Source organism: Bufo gargarizans, chromosome 5, assembly GCF_014858855.1.
Source record: "Bufo gargarizans isolate SCDJY-AF-19 chromosome 5, ASM1485885v1, whole genome shotgun sequence".
In the NCBI taxonomy this organism is placed as follows: Eukaryota; Metazoa; Chordata; class Amphibia; order Anura; family Bufonidae; genus Bufo; species Bufo gargarizans.
Genome location: NC_058084.1, coordinates 204,766,180 through 204,793,216, shown reverse-complemented (window position 1 = coordinate 204,793,216; position 27,037 = coordinate 204,766,180). Strand labels below are relative to the sequence as shown.

The 27,037-nt window shown below is 41.9% G+C and overlaps 1 protein-coding gene across 1 annotated transcript in view; it reads right to left on the bottom strand.

Annotated features, from left to right (window-relative positions):
• Positions 1 to 27,037, bottom strand: part of BBS9 (Bardet-Biedl syndrome 9) — a 394,796-nt gene that overhangs the window by 89,476 nt on the left and 278,283 nt on the right. The window contains 2 exon segments of the mRNA XM_044293961.1: positions 14,256 to 14,336; positions 14,338 to 14,439. Coding sequence (XP_044149896.1) covers positions 14,256 to 14,336; positions 14,338 to 14,439 — 183 coding nt within the window.

Below are 27,037 nucleotides of genomic sequence, written 5' to 3'. Positions count from 1 at the left end.
GATTAGTTGACCTCCTCCCGGCTTTTGTCCTTTGAAGGTAGCCAGAATTGTTCTTCTAACATCCAGACAATGGAATCGTTCCTCCTGTACATTTTTGATGGAAGCATTATTTCCTGTTCCCTATGAAAGGGCGAAACTACCTTAGGTAAAAAGGACAGATCCAGTTTCAGTATACGCTCGTCTAGAATCTTTAAATATGGCTCCATTATTGACAGGGCTTGGCACTCCCCTATTCTACGAGCTGTAGTTATCACTACCAGGAACACAGCTTTAAGGGACAACATATTATCTGAAATTTGATCAACTGGTTCAAAAGGGGGGCTACAAAGGCCATTTAAGACTATGTTTAAATCCCAAGCAGGAACTGTCTGTCTAAAAGTAGGTCTCATCCTGGACACTGCGTTTACAAACCTTTTTATCCATCTGTGATCTGCCAATGGGGTGTCTAGAAAAACAACCTAATGCAGAAATCTCGACTTTTAAGACACTGGGTTTTAATCCCATATCAAAACCCATCTGAAGGAAATCCGGAATGCAACCTATAGAAGGTGAAGTGTTATCTGGATAAGTAAGAGACAACCATGAAGTAAACTTCTTCCATATTTTGTTATATATGGCTGAAGTTACCGGTTTGTGACATTTTTGCAACGTCGATATTACCTTGTCTGAGAGGCCTTTCTTTTTTAGAGTCTGCCTCTCGGGATTTAGGCTGTTAGATTTAACTTATCGAGATCTGGATGTTTTAAATGACCTTGTAGAAGAGGATCTTGTCTCTTTGGAAGGGATATTGGATCCTCAATAGACATCTCTTTTAGAATTGGGAACCAGCCTCTCTTGGGCCAGGCTGGTGCTATCAAGATTAGAGTTGTTGAACTGACTGACTTTTAAGACCACAGGAATCAGAGGTAAAGGTGGGAACGCATATGGCAGGTCCATATTCCACTCCTGAGCTAAAGCATCTACTCCCATCGGGTTGTCTCTTGGATTTAGTGAATAGAAAAAATCCAGCTGAGAATTCTCTTTTGACGCAAAAAGGTCTATTTGGGACAGCTCCACTTGTGACAAATCAATTGGGATACTTCCATGTTTAGCATCCATTCTACTGGGTTGAACTTGTGTCGGCTCAGGAAATCTGCTGTGGAGTTGAATGCTCCCTTTAGGGGAATAGCTGGGATGGAAAGGATTTTCCTTTCTGCCCATGTAAAGATTTAGTTTCTCAGATTCTGAAGGAGAGGGTTTCTTGTTCCTCCCTGACACTTCAGATAGCAGACCGTAGTCATATTGTCTGAAAGTATTTTTATATGTTGTCCTTGAAGTAGATGCTCTGCTGCCGTTAGCGTCTCCAGTACTGCCTTCAACTCTCTGAAATTTGATGACATCTGACTGTCCTGTAAGGACCACTTTCCCTGAAAGAAGCAATCTCGCAAAAGGGAGCCCCAGCCTCTCTGACTCGCGTCCGTGGTAATCACTATTGTTGAAGACGTGTTCCAAGGGACTCCTTTCTTTAGATTTTCCGGGTTCACCAACCAGGATAGGGAGTTCTTTACCTTCTCTGAGAGGATTGTCTTGGAGTTGAGGGAGCGGTGGTCTCTGTCCCAATATGAGAGCACTGCGTCTTGTAATGTTCTTGAGTGGTACTGTGCCCAAGGTATAATTGAGATGAATGATGGCATTAGGCCCAGGATCTGCATATGCTCTCTTAAGGTATGATTTTCTTTCCTTTTGAAGGATACTATTGTTTCTCTTATCCTTTCTTGCTTTATATCCGGGAGATAGGAATGCTGCTCCACCGAATCTAGAAGGGATACCAATAATTTTTTCCTGCTGTCCGGATGCAGGTCCGATTTCTTGTAATTTATAATCCATCCCAACTCTTTTAGCAGGGATAGAGTATGTTGAATGTGATCCTTCAGAAGCTGATTCTGCTATGAGTAAGAAATCGTCTAGGTAAGGTACTATTAACCCTTTCATGACCAAGGGTCATTGATGCCCCAGTGTCCAGGTCAAAATTTACAAATCTGACATGCGTCACTTTATGTGGTAATAGCTTTGGACAACTTTTACTTATCCACGCCATTCTGATATTGTTTTCTTGTGACACATATTCACATATTCACATATTCATATATTTGAGTCAATATATTTCACCTTTATTTATGAAAAAATCCCAAATTTACCAAAAATGTGGAAAAATTCACAATTTTCCAAATTTCAATTTCTCTGCTTCTAAAACAGAAAGTCATACCTAATAAAATATTTATTACTTAACATTCCCCATATGTCTACTTTATGTTGGCATCATTTTGGAAATGTCATTTTATTTTTTTAGGATGTTAGAAGGCTTAGAAGTTTAGAAGCAATTCTTAAAATATTTAAGAAAATTTCCAAAGCCCACTTTTTAAGGACCAGTTCAGGTCTGAAGTCACTTTGTGGGGCTTACATAGTGGAAACCCCCATAAATGACCCCATTGTAGAAACTACACCCCTCAAGTTACTCAAAACTGATTTTACAAACTTTGTTAACCCTTTAGGCGTTCCACAAGAATTAAAGGAAACTGGAGATGAAATTTCTAAATTTCACTTTTTTGGCAGATTTTCCATTTTATAAAAAAAATTCTTTAACACATTGAGGGTTAACAGCCAAACAAAACTCAATATTTATTACCCTGATTCCGCGGTTTACATAAACACCTCACATGTGGTCGTAAACTGCTGTAGGGGCACACGGCAGGGCGCAGAAGGAAAGGAATGCCATACGGTTTTTGGAAGGCAGATTGTGCTGGATTGGTTTTCTGAACGCCATATGTTTTTTATTTTTCTGCCAATCGTCTTGTGCAGGGGCTTGTTTTTTGCAGAAAGTGTTGAGGTTTTTATTTGTACCATTTTTGGGTACATAGGATTTTTTGATCATTCATTATTACACTTTATAAGGGAAGGTGACCCAAAAATCTGAGGAGTTAGGTCATATGATAGTTTTATAGAGAAGATCGTTACGGACGTGGCAATACCTAATATGAATACTTTTTCTTATTTATTTAAGTTTTACACAATAATAGCATTTCTGAAACCCAAAAAATTATGTTTTAGTGTCTCTATAGTCTGAGAGCCATAGCTTTTTTATTTTTTGGGCGATTGTCTTAAATAGGGCATCATTTTTTGCGGGACGAGGTGACGATTTGATTGGTACTATTTTGGGGGTCATACGCCTTTTTGATCGCTTGCTGTTGCACTTTTTGTGATGTAAGGTGACAAAAATAGCTTTTTTTTTTACACAGTTTTTTTTATGGTGTTTATCGGACGGGGTCTATCATGTGATATCTTTATAGAGACGGTTGTTACGGACGCGGTGATACCTAATATGTGTAGTTTTTGTATTTTTCAATTTTTTGGGGAAAAGGCAATTTTTTTCTTTTACTTTACATTTTTATTTATTTATTTTTACTTTTTTTTTTTTATCAAGTCCCTCTTGGATTTTGAAGATCCAGTGGGGCTGTACTATACTTTGCAATGCTCTTGCATTGCAAAGTGTAATACATTCAGATGCCCTGTAGGTGGCAACAGCGGACGCTTTTGCAAAGCGTCCGGTTGCCATGGAAGCAGCAGCCCCGATGGTGGAGAGAAGGAGCCCCCTCCCTCTATTAACCCCATGGATGCCGCTGCCACGGCATCTATGGGGTTGCAGAACTTACAGCAGAGTGTCAGCATAGAGCTGACACTCTGATGATGGCGGCGGCTCAGGAATGGAGCCGCCGCCATCAAACACAGCAGGGGGGGAGATGGGGGGCAGCGCTAAAAGGGGGGGGGAGGGAGTCACGCCAGCAGGGGGCAGACTCAAGGAGGGGGCAGCACTGTGGATACAAGATGGGGCACAGGTGGAGGGGGCAGCTGCACAGATCAGGGGGGGGCACAAGGACACTGTGATTTCAGGCTCTGATCTGCAGAGCGCAGATCAGAGCCTGAAATCGGCATTTTTTCACTGCCGCGATCCGATTGGTTAGTCTGCACAGACTAACCAATCGGATCGATTGCCGGCAAGGGGCCACTCTGATTGGTCCCTTGCCGGCATTACTGCACAACAGTGCACGGACAGCATACAGGGCAGGGGCAGAAGCTTTAATCCAAGCGTTTTGCAGCGCTTGGATTAAAGAGCTACCAGAACGTTTTTATACGTGGCAGCTGCACGGGGTATGTGCAGCTATTACGTATATATACAGATTGCGGTCGGGAAAAGGTTAATATCTGGTTTTGCTGTAAATAGGCCATAATTTCTGTGATCACTTTTGTGAAAATGCGCGGAGTAGAAGATATCCCGAACGGCAGGCATTGAAACTGGTAATGGAAAATTCTTCCCTTGTATTTGATCGCAAATCTTAGATATTGTTGGTGCTGCTGATGTATGGGGATGTGGTAGTAAGTATCTATGGTGCATAGGAATGCACCTGGAGTTATTAGTGGCGTTGTCGATCTTATTGATTCCATTTTGAATTTGTGATATACCACCCGCTTGTTCAGGAATTTTAGGTTGATAATTGTCCTGATTGACCCATCTGGTTTCTATATGAAGAACAACTTTGAGTAGCGTTCTTTGAATTCTTGTGGGTGAGGCACTTAAATTATCGCTCCCAGACTTACCAGTTTTTGCACATCTGCCAAAAGTTGACTCTGCAGAGAATCTGTCTGAAACTCTGATCTGAAAAATCTGGGGAGGAGGACAACAGAACTCGATTCTGAATCCCTGGCGGATGGAGTCTAGAATCCATTTGTTTTGTTTGATTCGCCCCCCCATCTCTGCCAGAAGAAACACAGTCTCCGCCCCCCCCCCCCCCACCCACCGGCCTAGCGTCATTGTTTTCCTGCATTTGTATTTGGGTTAAAGAGAAATTCTCTTCCTCTTTTTCCCTTAGGGTAGCTCCATCTACCCGTCTTACTGTCACTCCTGTGACAGGTCTTAGAAGGTCTGAAAGATTATCTTCACATTAGTGATCTGACAGCTTCATTTGGTTTTGGAAGAGCTGGAGTGTGGTTCGTGTTGAAGTCCTGTTCATCCATCATCCTCAGAAGTTAAGTGTTCCGCTTGTTGTTTTTTGTATTCCCCCCCCCCTCCCAGTTGTTTATTAGGCCTCAGCGAGATGCAGGTTCCTTCACCAGGGAAGAAACGGGTTGTCTCTGCCCTGTCATTACCTTTAGGGCATCCGAGGGTCACCAGGGTTTTCTAGGTTCCTGTGTATGGGCATCTCTACCATCGAGAGGTGCCCATACGGATAGGAGTTAAGGCCAGGGGCAGGGTTTTATAGGTGGTGACCCTTTTCCTTCCCTAGCGGTGAGGCCTAGTGTCTTTCCCCTTCCTTCTTGTTGTCTTTTGGTGTTCTCCCCTATTTATATCCGTGACATTATCCAGAGCCAATGCCGCCATTTTTGTTCTGATCTGTGCAGCTACGAATACTATGTCTGCACTGGTCGAACAGCAGCAGAATCTGACTTTGGAAGTAGCAGACCTCCTCGCCACGGTCTTGCAGATTCAGAGTCCACAGGCTGCGGGTTCCGGTGGTGGGTGCCAGGCCTGCCCTGAACCGAATGTGGCTCTCCCAGATTTTTTGTGACAATTTCATCCGGTTCAGGGAGTCATGTAAATTATACTTTAGGCTGCGTCCATACTCTTCTGGGGATGAGTGTCAACGTGTGGGTATGATAATTTCATTGCTTAAAGAGGACGTCCAATCTTAGGCTTTTTCTCTGCCGACCGGGTCACCGTCCCTCCAGTCGGTAGATGAATTCTTTAGAGCCTTGGGGCTTACCTACGAGGACCCGGATCAGATCTCTCAGGCCGAGACCAAGTTACGGGGTTTGCGGCAGGGAGAACGTTCCGCGGAGACCTATTGCTCTGAATTTAGGAGATGGGCTACCGATACAGAGTGGAACAATCCTGCTCTCCGTAGACAATTCGGTCAGGGTCTCTCTGAGAGACTGCAGGAAGCTTTGGCTTTTCATGAAAATCCTGAATCATTGGAAGCAGCTATGTCCCTTGCTGTACGTCTTGATAGACGTCTGAGGGAGAGATCTAGGGATCCTCACCTTCAGGACGTACTGTCCAATAAGGGTACTGCTTCTTTTGACACTTATGGTTGAGAGACACTGGTGGTTGCACCTTGCGAGAAGCCTATGCAGTTAGTAGGAGCTACTCCTGGAACTTTTGGCAAAAGTTTTGGTCATGTGAAAGGAGTCTACTTTTGTTGTGGCAAGAAGGGACATTTTGTGAATATTTGTCCGTTTTTGCAGCATCAAGGTGTAAACAAAAAGGAAAAAAACGTTTGATCCCCAAATTACTATTGGTGGTGTGGGTGGGGAGCAAGAAAACCTACTTTTGTCTTTGACTGGTAGTACCCGTTTTCTCCTGTCTGCCGAGGTGGCGCTAGAGTCCAAAACTGTGAAAATCAAAGCATTTATCGACAGTGGGGCAAGAGTTAACTTGATTGATGGACAGTTTGTACGCATTCACGGGTTGACTACTAATGCATTAGAGAATAGTACTGTATTTCTGTCTTTGCAATTGACTCAGCACCTCTCACCCAAAAATGCCTGACACAGGTAGTGAATTACATTCATTTAAGAATGGGTGATTTGCATCAGGAATCTATTTCCTGTTATGTGTTGGAGGGTCGTTGGTGTTGGGTTTACCATGGTTAAGCAAACATAACCCTAACATAGACTGGCAAGCGAGACATATTCTCGATTGGAGTGATTTTTGCATGGACAACTGTCTTAATGCATCGTTCTCTATGGTTACCACTAAAACTGTACCCTCATTTATTTCAGAATTTTCTGATGTGTTCTCTGAGAGTGGTAATCAGGAGTTGCCTCCGCATCGGGAGTACGACTGTCCCGTCAATCTTATTCCCGGAGATAAATTGCCCAAATAAAGGTTGTATAATCTTTCGGAACCCGAAAGAAAGGCCATGCGAGAGTATATTACCGAGAGTTTGGCAAAGGGGCATATTAGACCATGCAATTCCCCAGTGGCTCCTGGATTTTTCTTTGTAAAGAAAAAGGATGGTACCCTGAGACCATCCCTGAGACCATGTCTGGACTTCTGTAAGCTCAATCGTATTACCGTCTGTGATCCTTACCCCCTTCCTTTGATTCCAGATTTGTTTAGTCAGATTGTCGGTGCCAAGGTGTTCTCTAAATTGGATCTGAGGGGGGCATACAATGAGTGGAATACCGCATTTAATACCCCTGAAAACCTGGTCATGCCCTTGGGTAAACCAATGCTCCTGCGGTTTTTCAACACTTTGTCAATGACATCTTTCATCATCTGGAGGGGAGGTTTGTTGTTGTATACCTTGATGACATACTCATTTATTCTCCTAATATGGAGACTCATCAGGATCATGTGAGACAGGTGTTACAGATCCTAAGAGAGAATAAGTTATTTATATAAAATGCTAAGATGGAAAAGTGTGTATTTGCTGTACAGGTTTTCGTATGGTTCCCAAGTAGGTCCGTGTCGTGTTAGACTGGGATCGACCCGAAAATCTGAAAGCTCTTATGCGGTTCTTAAGGTTTACCAACTACTACCGTAAATTTATCTTGAACTATTCATCGGTGGTTAAACCTTTAACAGACATTACTAGGAAGGGTGCTGATATTTCTATCTGGTCTAATGCGGCATTACAGGCCTTTTCTGCTGTGAAATAATATTTTGCTTCGGCCCCTAAAAAAAAAAATCTCGACTGCTGAAAGGAATTATGATGTGGGGAATAGGGAATTGCTGGCCATTAAGTTGGCATTCGAGGAATGGCGGCATTGGTTGGAAGGAGCAATTCATCCTATTGCAGTAATTACGGGTCACAAGAATCTGGCCTACCTGGAGTCGGCTAAGCGACTGAACCCAAGGTAGGCCAGATGGTCATTGTTTTTTCACCAGATTTAACTTCATCGTCACTTACCGCCCTGGGGTTAAGAACGTCAAAACGGATGCATTGTAGCGTAGCTTTCCTGGGGGGGGGGTGAGTCTAATGACCCTAGTCCGATTTTATCTGAAGGAGTAGTCATATCCGCTCTTTATCCTGATCTCGAGGCCAAGGTGTTGGAGGCACAGGAGGATGCTCCGGACTCTTGTCCTTCTGGGAAATTGTTTGTTTCCTCCGAATTGTGTCACAAGGTGTTCGACAAACATCACTGTACGGTGCTTGCTGGGCACCCTAGGAGCAGATCGACTGTCGATCTCATCTCTCGCAGATTCTGGTGGCCGCGGTTGCGTTAGTGTGTTGTGAACTACGTGTCAGCCTGTGGTACCTGTACACGTGCTAAGGCGACACATACTCTGCCTTCCGCATCTCTGCTTCCATTACCCATCCCGTCCAGACCTTGGACCCATTTGTCCATAGATTTTATCACGGATTTACCGAATTCTTCGGGAAAAAACATGATTCTGGTGGTAGTTGATAGTTTTAGTAAAATGGCACACTTTATTGCATTACCTAGTCTACCTAATGCTAAAACTCTTGCACAGGTGTTTATCGACAACATCGTGAAACTACATGGCATTCCCTCTGATGTGGTGTCCGATAGAGGGACTCAGTTTGTTTGCAGACTCTGGAAAGCGTTCTGTACTCGTCCGGGTGTACAATTGTCTCTTCGGCTTTTCATCCTCAGTCAAGACTTACTTGAGATGTTTTGTTTCAGAGAATCAGGAAGAGTGGTCTTCATTTTTGTCGTTAGTGGAGTTTGCTACATATAACCGTAGACAGGAATCCACTGATAAGCCGCCGTTTTTTGGGGCATGTGGGTTCCATCCACAGTTTGGTACATTGTCTGGTGCTCAAAAGTCCGGCATTCCTGAGGAGGAACGATTTTCCTCTTGTTTGTCTTCTATTTGGTGGAAAATCCAAAATAACCTGAAAAAGATGGGCAACAGGTATAAGCGTGCTGCTGACAGGAGACGTATGAGTGGTCCGGACCTGAGAGTGGGTGATTCTGTGTGGTTGTCTACAAGAAACATTAAACTTAAGGTACCTTCTTGGAAGTTGGGCCCAAGATTTATTGGTCCATATAAAACCTGTAGCCTTCCGTCTTGAACTTCCTCAGGCATTGAAAATCCATAACGTATTTCATAAATCGTTGTTAAAGAAATGTGTCAAACCTCTTAAGCCGTCCTCATTAACTCCCGCTCCTGTCATGGTGGACGGCAATTTAGAATTTCAGATCAGCAGGATTGTGGACTCCCGAGTTCTCTGGAGATCCCTCCAGTATCTCATACATTGGAGAGGGTACAGACCAGAGGAGAGAAGGTGGGTTCCAGTGACCGATGTTAATGCTAGTCGTCTGGTGAGAGCATTCCACAGAGCTCATCCTGATAAGGTTGGTCCTGGGTGCCCGTAGGTCACCCGTAGAAGGGGGGGGGGGGGGTACTGTCTTAGAAGGTCTGAAAGATTATCTTCACATTAATGATCTGACAGCTTCATATTTGGTTTTAGAAGAGCTGGAGTGTGGTTCGTGTTGAAGTGCTGTTCATCCATCATCCTCAGAACTTAAGTGTTCCGCTTGTTGTGGTTTGTATCCCCCCTTCCCGGTTGTTTATTAGGCCTCAGCGAGACGCTGATTCCTTTACCAGGGAAGAAACGGATTGTCTCTACCCTGTCATTACCTTTAGGGCAATCTGAGGGTCACCAGGGTTTTCTAGGTTCCTATGTATGGGCATCTCTAACATCAAGAGGTGCCCATACGGATAGGAGTTAGGGCCAGGAGCAGGGTTTTATAGGTGGGGACCCCTTTCCTTCCCTAGCAGTGAGGCCTAGTGTCTTTCCCCTTCCGTCTTGTTGTCTTTTGGTGTTCTCCCCTATTACATCCTTGACACTTCCCTTCCCTTTAGCCGTTGTGTTTTGGAACTGTCTAAAAGGGCAAAGCCTTTTTTCTTATCTGCCGCTCTCTCCAGAATAGAATCCAGGACTGGTCTAAATAGGTAGGATATAGGTATAAAGAGAAGAAAAAAACTAGGGTTAATCCAATCTAGTGGAGGACTCCAAGAGATAGGATATAACTAGAGGTGCCAGCAGATGGAGGATAGAGAAAAAAATTGGAATAAGAACGAGAAAATCAAGTGTAGCAGGGAAGGCAGCTAAGGGGGCACTCACGCTGAAAGAGATCAGCGTGTAAATGAGATAAGAAGTAGTGACTAGGAAGGTCTAATATGGTTCACTGGAAAGTGGACCAAGCTAGACTAGTCAAAAAGTTTGACCCCCATGAGAAGCGCCAAATCCCAAAGTGTTCCAGAAAAAAATCTAAAAGACCAGGATGCTCCTGATAAAGGGGTTTGCATACCCTGAAATGCATTGAGCTGTTTGTGAGCTGTTTGTCTATATTAAAGAAGCCAAAGTCTTCATTAATACTACTGAAGTGAAGCCTTTCTTTCCACACTGGGCAACTATCAGCAATTAAGACTCTGCAGGCAGTCCTGGCTGGGGGGTTGTTGGTCCCTGCTGGTGTCTTGAGTTTATCCAGCTGGCCACCCCCCTGTGAAGTGAGTTATTTTTCTTTTTATCACTTACCTAGCATTTATTTGGCTATTCCAGTTTACCTCACTATTATAGGGTTTTCAGGTGTCACTCAGTCTAGGTACGTGGACATGCAACTTTCTATCACAGAGATCTTTGCATGGGCTGAGCAGTCAGGGAGAGCTATAGAGCTTTAATAAGGCTCACCCATTTGTTCCTTAGTTTCGGATCAAGTCAGTCGGATCTTTATTTGTTACTGGTTTTCTGCAACACCATCCGTGACAACAGGGCAGAGAGTGTAACTTACATGACCCTGGATGGGGGAGTCTGTACCAGCCTCCTGCTTTCCAGACATCTGGATCTCCATGATGCACAACCGAACACTCAGCCATCATCACTTAAATGGACTTACACCATTTTGGTCCGTCTCCCCCGCCGCCGTGCAGCTCCGCCTCCTCTTCCTGGGCTACTCATTCCAAGGAAGAATCAACCCCCATGCGAGGCCTCAGATTACCGAGACCTCCAGCATTCGATGTGCGCCACCATCTTCCGGCGCAGGCGAACGCACACTTCCGGTCACGTGGTCCAACACTGTGTGCCTAGAGGAGCACAGGAGCCACAGCCAAGGCCAGAGCTCCCAAAACAGGAGAAGCGGCATCGGTGTCCCCGGTACCACGGCGATTTACTTGAGGCTTACTGTCACGACCATGGTTGGGGTCGTGACTCCTTGGTTCGCATGCTGTTGTCAGCGGTTTGTCTTATGTTGTCTTCCACAGGTGTGGGCTCGGTATCTTGCCTCACGTGTGGTTGCCGCTGGCAACATAAGGTTGGCAGTGGAGCGGCCTGAGCGGTTGCTAGGCGCTCGCTGTCATGGCCTGCGGTTGCCTCTGGCAGCGTGTGGTTTTAGTGTTCACTTTTTATGTTTGGTGAAAGGGAGTTTGATGTCTGTACACTTCCCTTTTAAGTGACACTTACCTGGTTTGGTGATGGAAGGGTTAAACTCCTTTCCTAGTGTGTGTATGGGTGTGGCCGCTTGGGCTATTTAGCTTCCTGCTGGATGGCAGAAGCTTGAGGGGTACTCCAGGCATGTTGCTGGAGTCGTTCTCCTGGTATCCTGTTACCATCCTTCCAGTAAGGGCCACCCTTGCGGTCATAAAACCGAATCCCTGATGTTAAGTTCATGTCTTATGCTTTTGGTTTTTATTGCAGCTATGGATGTCCTGGTTCCTGTGTGTTCTTATGTGTGTGCTGTCTTCTTAATGCTTGTGTGGACAGCATATCTGAGCACGGGTTCCAGTCAGCAAGGCTGTGGCAGGTTAGTGTGGAACTGCTTGGTTCACCTGTCATAGCTATAGGTCTGTTCATGTCCCCCTTCTCCTTGCTGCTTGGCCAGTGAGACTCCTGTTCCTCCGTGTCTAGGAGGAATAGGTTGTCTTACCCTGCTCCTAGTTCAGGGCCACCCTGGGGGCTTGTAGGGACTACAGGTTCTAGAGTATGAGCCCTCCTACCATCAGGGTCGGCTCATACGGCTAGGAGAGAGGGTCAGTGATAGGGATGCAATAGGAGGTGACCTGCTCCCTAATTCTGTCGTCCTGGCCGAGTAGCGTCCGGACATCTTCTGACATCGCACGGCTGAGGGTTTCCCCCATCCTCAGCCGTGACACTTACATGTCCAGCTGGGGCTTGCAGAAGGTGTCCATGAATGGTCCCAGACCCCAGGTATCCAGAGGGGTGCTAGCTTAGGCTACAGGAAGTTGAGAGGAGAGGCATAAACCCCCCGACGCAGCCTCAGCTTTTTCCGAACATATCTTATTTCTTTATCCCTTAGCAGAGACTCCTCTCTTCTCCTATCCCCGTAGGGTCAGGAAGAACACTGGAGAGTGGGGATGGGGAGGGGCCTTTTAATCTCTCTTGCTTCGTGTCCCTACAAAGACCAATAGGACATCCTCCAGTGGGTGCTGTCATGGAGGGACGTCCTGGAAATTATCACAGATCCATATCTGATTTTAAAGAGGACAAGTTTATCCACTTCAGTGTGACGATACCACCTGCTGCGCTAAACACCCTTAATAACAGTACATTGGTGGTCGGACAAGACAATACACTGGTGGCAACCTGCGCCAGTTCTGGACACTTGTCAGGTCAGGTTTGCTACACTTATTTAAATTTTTTTTTTTTTTTTTATGTGTAATTATGTAAAAAAAAAAAAAAAAGGCAGCCATTGTATTTATGAAATTTTTTAATGTTATTTTGGCTGCTAGCTGACTCCTACACTTTATGAAAAAATGAGTACTATAGCTTTAAATATTGATGTGCAGTGCAATCAGAGTCTCAGTTGATGAAAATAGCCATAGCCCAGTGAAAAACACAATACACTGAATCTGACTAACCCTATTATTCTTCCTATCTTACCAAACAATGTCCCTGTTTGAACCTAAACTGTATTGTATGTCTAAAGATAAATTTTTCTTTGCTGTCTCTCTGACAGATGTCTGGTCACATCGACGTACAAGCTTCGAATACACATGGCTTCCCTGCATGGGATCTGCTTATGATACATGTCAATATCTTCACTCCGGATTGGCTGAGGCTAATAGCAAGGCAAAATTGCAAGATTACTAGCCATGGCTACAGCTGGGGTCGTGCACATAGGCGTGCGTAGCCTATTGCATTAGGGTGTGCACCCTAAAGCACAAACACACATGCCGCGTGCGCATGTGTATGTATGTATGTATGTATATATATATATATATATATTATATACACACACACACATATATATATATATATATATACACACAAATACACTCTGTATACATACATACAGACCCGCACTCATATAATTATCAATATAAGCAAACATTTAAAAACTGTAAAAAAAAAACAACCTTTTTTTTAATTAATTTAATTAATTTAATTAAATAAAATGCTGCAGCCTCATGAAGAGAGCAGAAATCATTTTTAAACTTACTTACTCTACCTGGCTGCCGCCCAGAACCTGTTTTGGGAAAAAACGCTGGGCTCTGCTCTGGCAATGTGCTGTGATACGGCCAGGCCTCACCCTAGCGTTGCCGTGACTCCGCCTCTGTGTACGTTACAGGGGAGGTCTGGAGGAGCAGCAAGTCCATCCTTCTCTATGCGGCGCTTCGGCTCACATAGCGAAGGATCGGATCAGGACAAACGACACGGCAGACTGCAGTGCAGCAGCACACAGGTGACAGAACCTCAATTTTGAGGCTTGATTAAAGTGTGCCAGGCACACCCGGCACACCCCATGTGCACGCCTATGGTCGTGCAATCCTCCTTCATCTTTACTGCCCCGCTGTGCTGTCTTCTGACTTGTAAAATGAGACACCATTTTGAGTGATATGCAAAATCAAATGACATTTTCTAATTTGCTAGAAAATTGGGAAATTCTAAAAGAATTTGATTAATTTAGAATGAATTTCCTCATCTCTATTTTGTATGCATGCAGAGTAGAATGAATTGTTTCAACTTGCCACAGCACAAAGGACCAAGACGCCTGCAATACAGCTAGGTTTATTTTAGCACAGAAAGACTAACCCAAAAGGTGGACAAATCTTTCTCTCCGGGACCAACAATTCATTCCAGTCTGTAGAAGAACCAATACAACAATTACACTACGTTTAATACACAAAACAATATCGTCAGATACTACAATAATATTTACGCACCAAAAACTCCTCATGCATACTGTAGAGAAATTAGATAATACATATTACAAAAATATAATCATCTTACCAATTCTTGACCATCCTGTTGCAAAGGTAAAAAGGTGGATTCCAAAATGCTGACTTGATCTTTACTAAGTTTCTGCCACAAGTCCAATCAGTACGATTATCAGATGGGTTGCAGCCTTCAGCTTTATGAATGCTCGAAAGAGACTGTTCTGCAGTTCTTCAGCAGCATCCGCTATACCTATAACCTATAACAAAAAATACTGATTGTTCAAATTATCTCATGATTCAGCAAGTGCATTTTTTACTAGATTTTTTTTTAACTGATGACCTATCCTCTGGTATCTGAGTAGGTACTGGCGCTCGCAGTACTGCCACTGCCTTTTCGCAGCTTTGCCTAAGCCATGTGATGTCACGTTCATTAGTCACATGGCCTAGGCCAGTGATGGCGAACCTATGGCACGGGTGCCAGAGGCGGCACTCAGAGCCCTCTCTGTGGGCACCCGCACTGTGAAAAAAGTCTATGGTGTACCAATATATCTTAGACTTTTCCTGTTATTCATCAGCGCAGGGTGCACTATGAACAGCACAGGCAGGGCACTGAATGTAGGCAGGCTTTAATAGCTAAATGATAAAGTACATGGCATATATATACTATATTGAACTATAGTATTCCGGTTAAATTGCAGTGTTGGCACTTTACGATAAATAAGTGGGTTTTGGGTTGCAGTTTGGGCACTCTGCCTCTAAAAGGTTCGACATCACTGGCCTAGGCTCAGCTCAGCCCTATTGAAGTGAATGTGGCTGAGCTGCGACACCAAACAGCCACGATGCGCTACTGCGAGTGCCGATGCCTTCTCAAACAGCTGATCAGCTGCGTCTAGGGGACACTACAATGCTACAAGGAGGCCCCGTAAACTCTCAGATATGGAAAACACATAGCGGACACATTTACATGCCGATGACCTCGCTCTGCATATGCAGTACAGATTACTTCTGCCCAGCAAAGTTTCTGGCCTGTGTTGTACATGCGCCAATCCGTGAGGAGAACGCACAGGTGCCAAAGTTCAGGACAAGACAGGTTTACATTGCTACCTGTGGTACCTTGGAACCAAACCAGAGTTCGGGAAATGTTTTTTTACAGTACAAATTAATCCCTGGATATGAAATGGATATGAAATTTCAGAATTTCACTTTTTTTGGCAGATTTTCCATTTTAATAATTTTTGGGGGGGAAAGCAGATTTTGATGGACAGTTTTTTTTTTTTACACCATGTCCCATTTGTAGCCAACCTGATGCACCCCTAGAGTAGAAACTTCAAAAAAGTGACCCCATTTTAGAAACTATACCCTCAAGGTATTCAAAACTGATTTTACAAACTTTGTTAACCCTTTAGGTGTTCCACAAGAAATAATTGAAAATGCATATGAAATTTAAGAATTTCACTTTTTTTGGCAGATTTTCCATTTTAATCATTTTTTTCCACTAACAACGCCAGGATTAACAGCCAAACTAAACTAAACTAAATATTTATTGCCCTGGTTCTGTAGATTACAGAAACGCCCCATATGTGGTTGTAAACTGCTGTACGGGCACACGGCAGGGCGCAAAAGGAACGCCATATGGTTTTTGAAGAGCAGATTTCACTGGGATAATTTTAACTTGCCATGTCACATTTGAAAACCCCCTGATGCACCCCTACAGTAAAAACTACAAAAAAGTGACCAGATTTTGGAAACTACGGGATAAGGTGGCAGTTCTATTGGTACTATTTTAGGGTACAGATGATTTTTGGTTGCTGTATATTACACTTTTTGTGAGGCAAGGTAACAAAGAAATTGCTGTTTTGGCACTGTTTTTATGCTTTTTTTTATTTACAAAGTTCATCTGACAGGTTAGATCATGAGCTATTTTGATAGAGCAGGTTGTGAAGGACATGACAATACAAAATATGTTTTATATAAAAAGATTTTTTTAGTGTCTCCATATTCTGAAAGCCATAGTTTATTTTTATATTTTGGGCGACTGTCTTATGTGGGAGCTCATTTATATTTTTTTTGTATGAGATGACGGTTTGATTGGTATAATATTGGGGTGCATATGACTTTTTGATCGCTTGCTATTACACTTTTTGTGATGTAAGATGACAAAATGTCTTTTTGACACTGTTTTTATTTTAATTTTTTTATGGTGTCCACCTGAGGGTTTAAATCATGTGATATTTTTATAGAGAAGGCTGTTATAGACGCGGTGATACCTAATATGCATACTTTTTTTTATTTATTTAAGTTTTCTACACTAATATTTAAAAAAAAAATAAAAAATCATGTTTTAGTGTCACCATAGACTGAGAGGCATATATATTTTTTTCTTTTAGGCGATTCTCTTATCTAGGGATGAGATGACGGTTTGATTGGTACAATTTTGGGGTGCATAGAACTTTTTGATCTCTTGCTATTACACTTTTTGTGATGTAAGGTGACCAAAAATTGCTTTTTTTAATGGTATTCACCTGAGGGGTTAGGTCGGTGGTATTTTTATAGAGCAGGTTGTTATGGACGCAGCGATACCTAATATGTATACTGTTTGTTTTTTTGTTTTTTACATTTAACACAATAAAAGCATATTAGAATCACAAAAAAAAAACATGTTTTAATGTCTCCATAGTTAGAGCCATATTATTTTTTATTTTTGGGGCGATGGTCCTATGTAGGGGCTCATTGGTTGCGGGATAAGGTGACGGTTAGATTGGTGCTACTTTTGGAGGCATACGCCTTTTTGATTGCTTGGTTTTTGTGATTTTAGTCATGTAAGGTGATGGCTTTTTTTTTTTACACAGTTTTTATGTTTTATGGTGTCTATCGGACGGGGTGGATCATGTGATATATTTATATAGCCGGTCATTACGGACACGGCGATAACTCAGGCAGAGAGTTTCATAGTCTCACTGCTCTTACCGTAAAGAATCCTCTTCTATGTTTGTGAACAAACCTTTTTTCCTCCAAATGCAGAAGATGTCCCCTTTGTCACAGTCCTGGGGATAAATAGATGATGGGAGAGATCTCTGTACTGATCTGTATTTATACATAGTTATTAGATGTCCTTTCAGTCGTCTTTTTTTTTAAGTGAATAACCCTAATTTTGATCATCTTTCAGGGTACTGTAGTCCCCCCATTCCAGTTAATACTATAGTTGCCCTACTCTGAACCCTCTCCAGCTCTGCTATGTCAGCCTTGTTCACAGGAGCCCAGAACTGTACACAATACTCCATGTGTGGACTGACTAGTGATTTGTAAAGTGGCAGGACTATGTGCTCATCACGGGCATCGATGCCCTTTTGATGCAACCCATTATCTTATTGGCCTTGGTAGCAGCTGCCTGACACTGTTTTCTACAGCTTAATTTGCTAAAGTTCACTGAAATTCCTAGGTCCTTTTCCATGTTAGTGTTACCCAGTGTTTTACCATTTAGTATGTATGGGTGACTTTCATTATTTCTTCCCATGTGCATAACCTTACATTTGTCAGTGTTAAACCTCATCTGCCACTTATTTGCCCAAGCCTCCAATCTATCCAGATCCCCCTTTAGCAGTATACTGTCCTCTTTCATGTTAATTACTTTACACAGTTTAGTGTCATCTGCAAAAATGTATATTTTATCATGCAAGCCTTCTACAAGAACATTAATAAATAAATTGAAGAGAATAGGGCACAATACTGACCCCTGAGGTACCCCACTAGTGACAGTGACCCAATCTGAGTGTGTACCGTTAATAACCACCCTCTGTTTTCTATCACTGAGCCAGTTACTTACCCACATACAGACGTTTTCTCCCAGTCCAAGCATTCTCATTTTATATACTAACCTTTCATGCGGTACAGTGTCAAATGCTTTGGAGAAGTCCAGATATACAACATCCATTGATTCGCCGCTGTCAAGTCTAGAACTTACCTCCTCATAGAAACTGATTAAATTAGTATGACATGACCGATCCCGCTCGATTTTCATTGCGGTACTCCAAGATAGAAACTATCTATAATGTTTTATTATAAAATCAGGGGAAAGGGGCATTTTTTTGCTTTTTTTTTTAAAACTTTTTTTCTGTCCCACTCTGGGACTTCAACTTTTGAGGGCCTGATCCCCTCTGCAATGCATTACAATACATCTGTATTTTAATGCATTGCCTGTTAGTGTATTACACTGAGTAATACACTAACAGGTTGCCTAGAAGACCCAGCCTGGGGCTGAATCTCCTCGGCCACCGTAGAGGGCAGGTCCCGAAGGCACTGGACAGCCTGTGCATCGCATCGGGCAGCCTTGTCACCCATCGAGTCCCCGCCACATCAGCTCCCTTACCCACCACATGCACCTTCTATGTCGTGGTCAGCTCTGACCGCGGCATAGAAGGGGTTCATCTGCCGGCATCGGCTTTTGCATCGTTGCAGGCAGATACAGATTCATCAGGGGCTTGGCTATCATGGACTGCCGGGCCTCTGCAATGATCAGGCGCACACTAGTCTAATGCGCGCCTGATCAACATGACGTAATAGTACGTTAAAATGCGGCAAGTTACTTGCCGCCATGACATACTATTACGTAATATGTCGGGAAGGGCATAAAGGGGTTTTGTCGCTTCAGCAAATCGTATTTATTATGTAGAGAATGTTAATACAATACACTTACTAATGTGTTGTGATTGTCCATATTGCTTCCTTTGTTGGCTGGATTAATTTTTCCATTTTATTATACACTGCTTGTTTCCATGGTTATGACCACGCTGCAATCCATCAGTGGTGGCCGTGCTTGTGTAGTATGAAAAAGTACCAACCTATGTATGCTCCCACTGCCCCGGCCGTCAGATAGGCTGGAATTTTTTCCTATAGAGTACTACCATGGCCACCACTGATGGATTGCAGGAAGATCGTAACCATGGAAACGAGCAGTGTATAATGTGAAGGAAAAATGAATATAACCAGCAAAGGAAGCAATATGAATAATAACAATACATTAGTAAGTGGCTTGCATAAACTTTCAAACTGCCACTTGCTGAAGTGAGACAACCCCTTTAACATCATCTGTCTGGTTGATTACCTGATAATCATCAACATCACCTGCCTGCCTCATTACCTAACAATCTTCATTATCATCCATTTAGGGGATATTTAGGGATATTGAGGGTCAGTGGTGGAAAAATTCAGGGTCAGCTCTTGTCTGTTTGCTCATCTTTGGTTGAAATCTACATCTGTCTGCTTCATTACCTGACCATCATCATGGTCATCCATCTGTTTCATTACCTGAAAATCTTTATCATCATGATACATTTGCCTTCATCATTCAATTCCTGTCATCTATCTGAGAGTTTCTAGTTCTGCATATTTGTTACCTATCAGTGTTGATTTGTTCTTCACAATTGTTACACAATTTGGCCCTGTAAGTTCTGGAGGTACTTGAGTACTGTGAAATACTATTAGTACCTGGGGATGGCGACTGCTAAAGGTGAAGTCCAGTTCTGTAGTTTTGGTAACAACTGGTTTCATTACAACGTTTACTGAATGGTCAGTCATGTTACCGGATCTTAACATTGACATGCAGTATGTTATCTGCTGGCCCAGCAAAAACAATAGCCTGATCACAAATGCCTTAAGTGCCCTTTACACGGGCCAAGAATCCGTAAGATAATTGCTAACAAGTGTTCATAGGAACACTAGCAATTTTCTGGCGGTGTAAAAGTGTCACCGATTACCAGATGAATGAGGTAAACGCTCGCTCATCAGGTAATAGATCCTTAATGTTGTTTGCTGGCAGCAATGAGTCAGTATAGGGAGGAGCGATGGCATTAGAGATCACTCCTCCGCATACTGTGGAGGAGATAGTTGCATATAAATACAGTGGTCTCCTCCACTGACAAGCAGGCGATTCCTGGGAAGGAACGCTACTTTCCCGACAATTGCCTGTTGTATCTTCCAAGGTAAAGGAACCATTAGGCTCTAGAGGACCCAAAGCATAGTGCATTTTATGCACAGCAAATTGTTGTAATGCTTAGCTTTCCCAGTGGTGATGCTACAAGGGAACGGAAAACCCGCTGCTAGATTCACCAACAGATGACAATGTTTATTGTCAGGGTATCCCTTCTAAGAAAAAAGAAATGCAGAAAGTAAAGACACTTGGGGCTGTAGAATTCTCTACCAATGTTCACTGAAATAGAGCTGGTATGGCTTAATATATGACCAGCTCAATTTAAAAATTGCCTTAAGACGAGCAGCTTGCCTTTTTGCTTTTTGCCAATGGTCACACAAAAGAACCAACGTGTGGGTTTTTACATTCCAAAGCATTCGTCAAGATAACATATCACTGTGCCACAATGGTCCTTGTAACGTGTATTCACATGGTAGCCTCTAACTAACGGCTTTGATCCCAGTAAGAATAGGTTCATCTGATCTATACCTGGCCGTGTCTGAATGCTCTGCTTTGTTAGGGAGAGAACTGTCTACGGCGTAATATGTCCATGTTTTGCAGGTAATAGAATGGCGCCAGGATGACAGTGCAGCAAGAGATGCCAGAGTAAACACTTTTTTGTTACAACGTTTCTCATTCTTCTAACACCCAGATGGAATTCCAGAGACCAATATGTGCAGATTGTTTGGTGATAGTAAAATTGGGTAATGCTTTATACAATATAGCAAATGGTATTTTAGGTGTTTATTAGATAAGTTATGGTCTTTTATTTACATATTAAACCAATACCGTAAAAAAAAAAAAAAAAAAATTATAATAATCAAACTTCAAAATATAATAAATCATAAAATAACAAAAAACAAGATAATTTTTTAAAGGAGAAGAGTCACTGCTGTACTACTGTACATTTCTGAAACCAGATATGAACATCTGTATAATGTACAATGTGCCGTACAGTACAAGACGACTGTACAATACCAATTTACTTATCACACTTATTTTTCTAGAGACTGAAAGCAGATTGTCAACCCATCATAGTTGCAATGACACACAGATATACAAGTAGATCTTCTATATATTCCAGGAAACTTAAAAGGTAAATTCCAGAAGAAAGGGCTTTATTAAGACCGGCGTCTTAAACGCCAGTCTTAATAAATGTACCCTATAGTGTGTGTCTATCTATATCATCCATCCCCTCTGGATAGTGGCATTTGTAGCCAACTGGGCCGGGAAATGCAGTTATTTAAGGTATGTGCCCAGGGTGCAGAAAAAAGCAATGAAGGGGATGTGGTATACCGGCACCATGGTCCCTTCATCGGTAGGATCGTGCAGTCCTAGAGGTTGGACTACTACCAGTCATTAAATGATGGTATATTCTAGCGATATGCCATAACGTTACAAAATGAAATACCCTTTTATATAAACACTTTTAGAGGTAAAAACAGAGACTTCCAGCTGAGAAATCTGTTACACATGTTATTCGCTTACTGGCAACCTATAATTTTCATAAAGCTCACTGGCAAAGGTACACTCAGATGCGAACTGAAACAAATGTCTCTATGTCTCATCTGTGAAACGCTAAAAACAAATTATATATATATATGTATGTATCTTATCTGACTGACATAACATCTGCTGCAAATTATACAGAAAGGAATATGCCAATGAATTAAAAAGTAATCTTTTGCAGATGCTTTGAACAGAAAGCTGTTATATTGGTAAAGAGTTGTGCCAAGCACCAGATAAGCAATGCTAGTGGAAAGCAAGCACTGGGAAAGTGTTAGCTGCGCCTTTCACTTATCCCTAATGGATGTTTGCCATGAAAATCAGAATAAATGGGAGATGATTAAAGATATACGTATGTGATGTGTGATGTTATATCATACTTTATGTTTTAGCCGCTGAAGGTCTGACTGGTTTAAGACATTTCTGATAATCTAAAGTTGAGAGAATGCAATTAATTGTAGACACAGCTTGAAAAAGCCTCTAGGAGAAGCAGGTATATATATATATTCCTTATCAACTGGAATCATGTTACCACTGAACAAAAACTGATCCTATATTATTTTGAGTGTACTGTCATATATTTATTTTGCATTACTGCGGATGCAAGTAAAATGTACAGTATATGCCTTTAAAGATACTGGACATCCCTGGGGGCTTTTATTATACCCAATTCTAATCATGGTTCATCAAGGGTTAATGGCTCAGATCAGAATAGCCTATGATCCCAGCCATTGCTGCGAGTGTGCTTGTCAATCATAGCCTACTCCACCCCCGCAGTGGAGATTACAGGAGCACATACGATGATGACATACATGTACGACATCGGTGGGAACTACATCCTGCGTATGACATCGATGCATGTTATTTTGCTGGGAAGGCAGTTAAAAATAAAAGCAATATTTTAAAATGTATTATATTTTTTAGGCAAATAAAGGCCCTGGGTGGAACTAGGAACTAGGTAATAGTAACCTGAAAAAAGTCAATTAAATGGGAACACATATGACATAGGCAATAGTAACACACTAAATAACGTCAGTTAACCCGTTCAAGCGACACCCAGTTTGGACCAAATGCCGGAGCCCCATTTTTCTAATCTGACATGTGTCAGTTTATGTGTTGATAACTTTGGAATGCTTTTACTTATCCAAGCCATTCTGAGATTGTTTCTACGTTTTACCTTTATGCATAAAAAAAACATTCCCCATATGTATACTTTATGTTTGCATCATTTTGCAAATGTTATTTAAATTTTTGGGGAATTTAGAAGGATTAGAAGTTTAGAAGGAAATTGCCAAAACCTACTTTTTTAAAGACCTGTTCCGTTATGGAGTCGCTTTGTGGGGCTCACATAGTAGAAACCACAGCTAAATGACCCCATGTTATAAACTACACCCCTCAAGTTATTCAAACCTGATTTTACAAACTTTGTTAACCCTTTAGTTTTTCCACAAGATTTAAAGCAAAATGGAGAGGAAATTTAAAATTTCAATTTTTGGGGGGCAGATTTTCCATTTTAATCAATGTTTCCTGTAACACAGCAAGGGATAACAGCCAAAAAGACCTCAATATTTATTACCCTGATTCTGCAGTTTACAGAAACCCCCCATATGTGGTCGTAACTTGTTGTATTGGCACATGACAGGAAAAGGGTGCCGTAATGTTAACGGACGTCAGATTATACTGGAATGGTTTTCAGGTGCTATGTTACATTTGAAGAGACCCTGAGGTACCCCTAGAAAGAAAACTCCCAAAAGTTACCCCATTTTGGAAACTACACATCTCAAGGAAAAAATCTAGGGGTGAAGTGAATACTTTGACCAAACAAGCATTTCATCGAATTTAGAAACACATGGCTGTGAAGATGAAAAATTAACTTTTATTTCCAATATAATGCTGCTTTAGAAAATGCACCCCACTATTTGTTATGCATTTTTTCCTGAATAAGGCAACATCATTTATGTGGTTGTAAACTGCTGATTGGGGGCACGGCAGCATTCAGAAGGGTAGGAGCGGCATCAGGATTTTTTCACCAATGTAGTTGTGTGGGGGCTTGTTTTTTGTGGGACGGGCTGTAGTTTTTAATGGTATCATTTTGGGGTACATAAGTCTTTTTGATCACTTTTTGTGGAGGTGAATTGGGTAAAAATTGCAATTGTGTCAGTGTTTTTTATGGAGTTCCTCTTGCGGTAAAATTGATATGATAATTTTATTCTGTGGGTTGATATGGTTATGGCAATACCAATTATATATATTCTTTTTTATGTTTTACTGCTTTATCAGCATAAAATCACTTTTGTGTTCAAAATAAATTATATTTTGCATCGTCATATACTAAAGTCCATAACTTTTTTACCTTTTCACCAATGTAGCCGTGTGGGGGCTTGTTTTTTTTTGTGGGACGGGATGCAGTTTTTTGGTATCATTTTGGGGCACATATGACTTTTAGATCATTTATTTTTTTGTCGAGGTGAGGTGACAAAAACAGCAATTTTGTCATCGTTTTCTACATAATTTTCTACAGAGTTCACTGCACGGGCTTAGTAACATGATACTTTTATGGATCAGGTTGTTACAGATGCGGCTATACCAATTATGTGTAGACAATATTTATTTTATATTTTTTTTTTTTACTTTTAACTTTTTTTTTTTTTTTTTTACACTTTTTCATCTTATTTATCAAGACCCATTTGGATCTTGAAGATCCAGTGGGCCAGATGTCTAAACAGTGCATTGCAATTGTCATCTATTGCAATGCTCTGTTTTACACTTACACTAAGCCTGATCAGAGTCTGATCAGCCTTAGATACATGGCAGCGCAAACGCCCTTGTAAAACGTACAGTTGCCATGGCAACCATCGGGATGCTGCCATCGCAGCAGCGGCGGCCCAATGGAAGACAGAGAGATCTCCCTCCCGCTTAACCCCATGGATGCCGCGGGCTGCTACTGATCGCAGGATTCATGGAGTTAAACGGTCGAGATCGGTGCCAGCACCAATTTCGGCCATAGAAACAGAGTGTCGGCTATACGTTACAGCTGACACTCTCTGCTGATGACGGCGGCTCCGTTCCTGAGCCGCTGCTATCACACTGACGTCTGCTGCTGGGGGCATAAGGAGGCAATGGGGGTATTATAGGGCAATACAATTACTGGGGGCACAGTGGGGGTCTTCTCTGATTTCAGGCTGTGATCTCCAGCGTGATCACAGCCTGAAACCGGCATTTTCTCAATGCAGCGCTCCGATTCGTTAATCTGCAGAGACTAACCAATTAGAACGATCGCCTGCAAGGGACCACTCTGATTGGTCCCTTGCCTGCATCCCTGGTGTCTCTGCTCTCCGGGAGAGTGGACTCCAGGGACAGAATACTTTATAGTGTCACAGCCCTGGTAAGCAGTTTGGACGTGACTGTATGTCCAAATGCAGTAAATTACTTGCGATTTGGATGTACAGTTACAGCCAAAGGCAAGAGGGGGTTAAATGAGAACGCATATGACTGCAGAAATATAACAGAACACCAAAACAACTGTAATATACCAAACAAACACAAACACACACCGCTAATTTCTAACTATGCAAAACTAACAGGGTTTATGCCATTTTTAGATTGCAAAGACAAAAGGGTCAATTCAAAAATGCCCACTGGCTATATACTGTGTACTGAATTGACTATATTAGATGTCAAGGCACATTCCCATTTAATATTGGGTACCATCATTGCAAAGCTATGTTTTATAGAGCTGCACAACCAAAAAGTTAAGCAGTTTTTAATGTCTGTGATGAAATAATATAAAAATATATTAAGAAAGAATTCCAGCTGGCTCCATTTGTGGGATTTGCTGTGTAGTAGTTATAAATATGCAGACTGTGAATCTTCTGAGATTAGCGAGAAAGCAAAAGAATTCAGTACTGAAAACTGGATCCCAAAAAAATAATTAAAAAACATCTGGTCTTGAAATAATTAGTATCACCTCCAAATTTGCTCATGTATGGGAGATGTCCTCCAGGACATGGAAGTACAAAATAAAGCCTGCTGCTAGATTAATATTTACCCTCTAAGAACCAGGCCATTATTGTGTTTCCATTTTTTACTCCCAGCCTCCCCAAAGCAGTAACATTTTAATTTTCCATTCACATAAATGTATGAGGGCTTGTTTTTTTGCGGGATAGGTTGCAATTTCTAATAGCTTATACATGGATCTCCAGCGGTGACGTCATATTGTAAGCTGGGACTTGTAGTTTGATATGTCTTGGGGGCAAGTTGTACTTTCTAATGGCATTATTTAATATTGCATACAATGTAAATTCCACCACAGTTTTATGGATCTTGTTTTCATAATGTAAAACTGACCTGAAGCGTTGAAAAAATGGCAAATCGGGCATTTAGATATTTTTTTTTTCACTTACGGCATTCCCGGCACGGGGATAAGTATGTTTATATTTTAATAGTTCAGGCGTTTTGGGGTACAATGATGCCTATGATGTTTTCATTTTTCATTTACTTTTATTTTAATTACGGGGAAAGAGGTTGATTTAAATTTTTATATTTAACTTATTTAATTATAATTTTGCCACCCTATGGGGCCTGAATGTGCAATCATTAGATTGCTTTTCCAAAACACGAGTGTAATTTAATACATTGCTTTCTGAGAAATTTTGTATATTCCAATGCAGTACTTCCCCCTGACGCCCAACATTGGCATAACCCCATCTCAGTACTGTACTGTACCTTAATTGACATATTGAAATGTATTTATAGAGGTTGTAGTAGATTAGAGAAAAGGGAGAACACCCTTAGGCCTCATGCACACGACAGTGTTTTGTGTTTCCTTGTGTCTTCCTTCTTTTTTGTTTGACAGGGGGAAAAAAAGGAAGGTTAATGAAAAGTGTAATTTTATTGCACCAAGGTTTTTTGTTGACGGACCCATTGACTTGAATTGGTCCGTCCTCCATTTTCCACTGATAAGAATAGGACAGGTTATATTTTTTTGACGGACTGGAATCACGGATGCGGAGAAAAAACGGAGGACTATCAGTTTTTTTTCACAGCTCCATGGAAATGAATGGGACCTCCGCTAAACTGTGAAAAATGATGGAACAGCGGTCGTGCGCATGAGGCCTAAATGATATGATTTTCAAACAATGTGAGGATTATAGATTTATGCGCTGGTGCAATCTATTCTACATAGGGCTCAGAAGATATTCAAAAATTGGCAAAAAAAACTACATTTCAAGCAAATTAGCAAAACTGATTTCAAATTATTTCCACATGGCTATACATAAAGCCCCTAAATAAGTGCAATTTTACAAGCTTTACTATCAGAAAGAACATGAAATCTCAGCTGACATTGCTGCCAAGTCTTTTAAGAAGTATGCCTTAAGCATAAC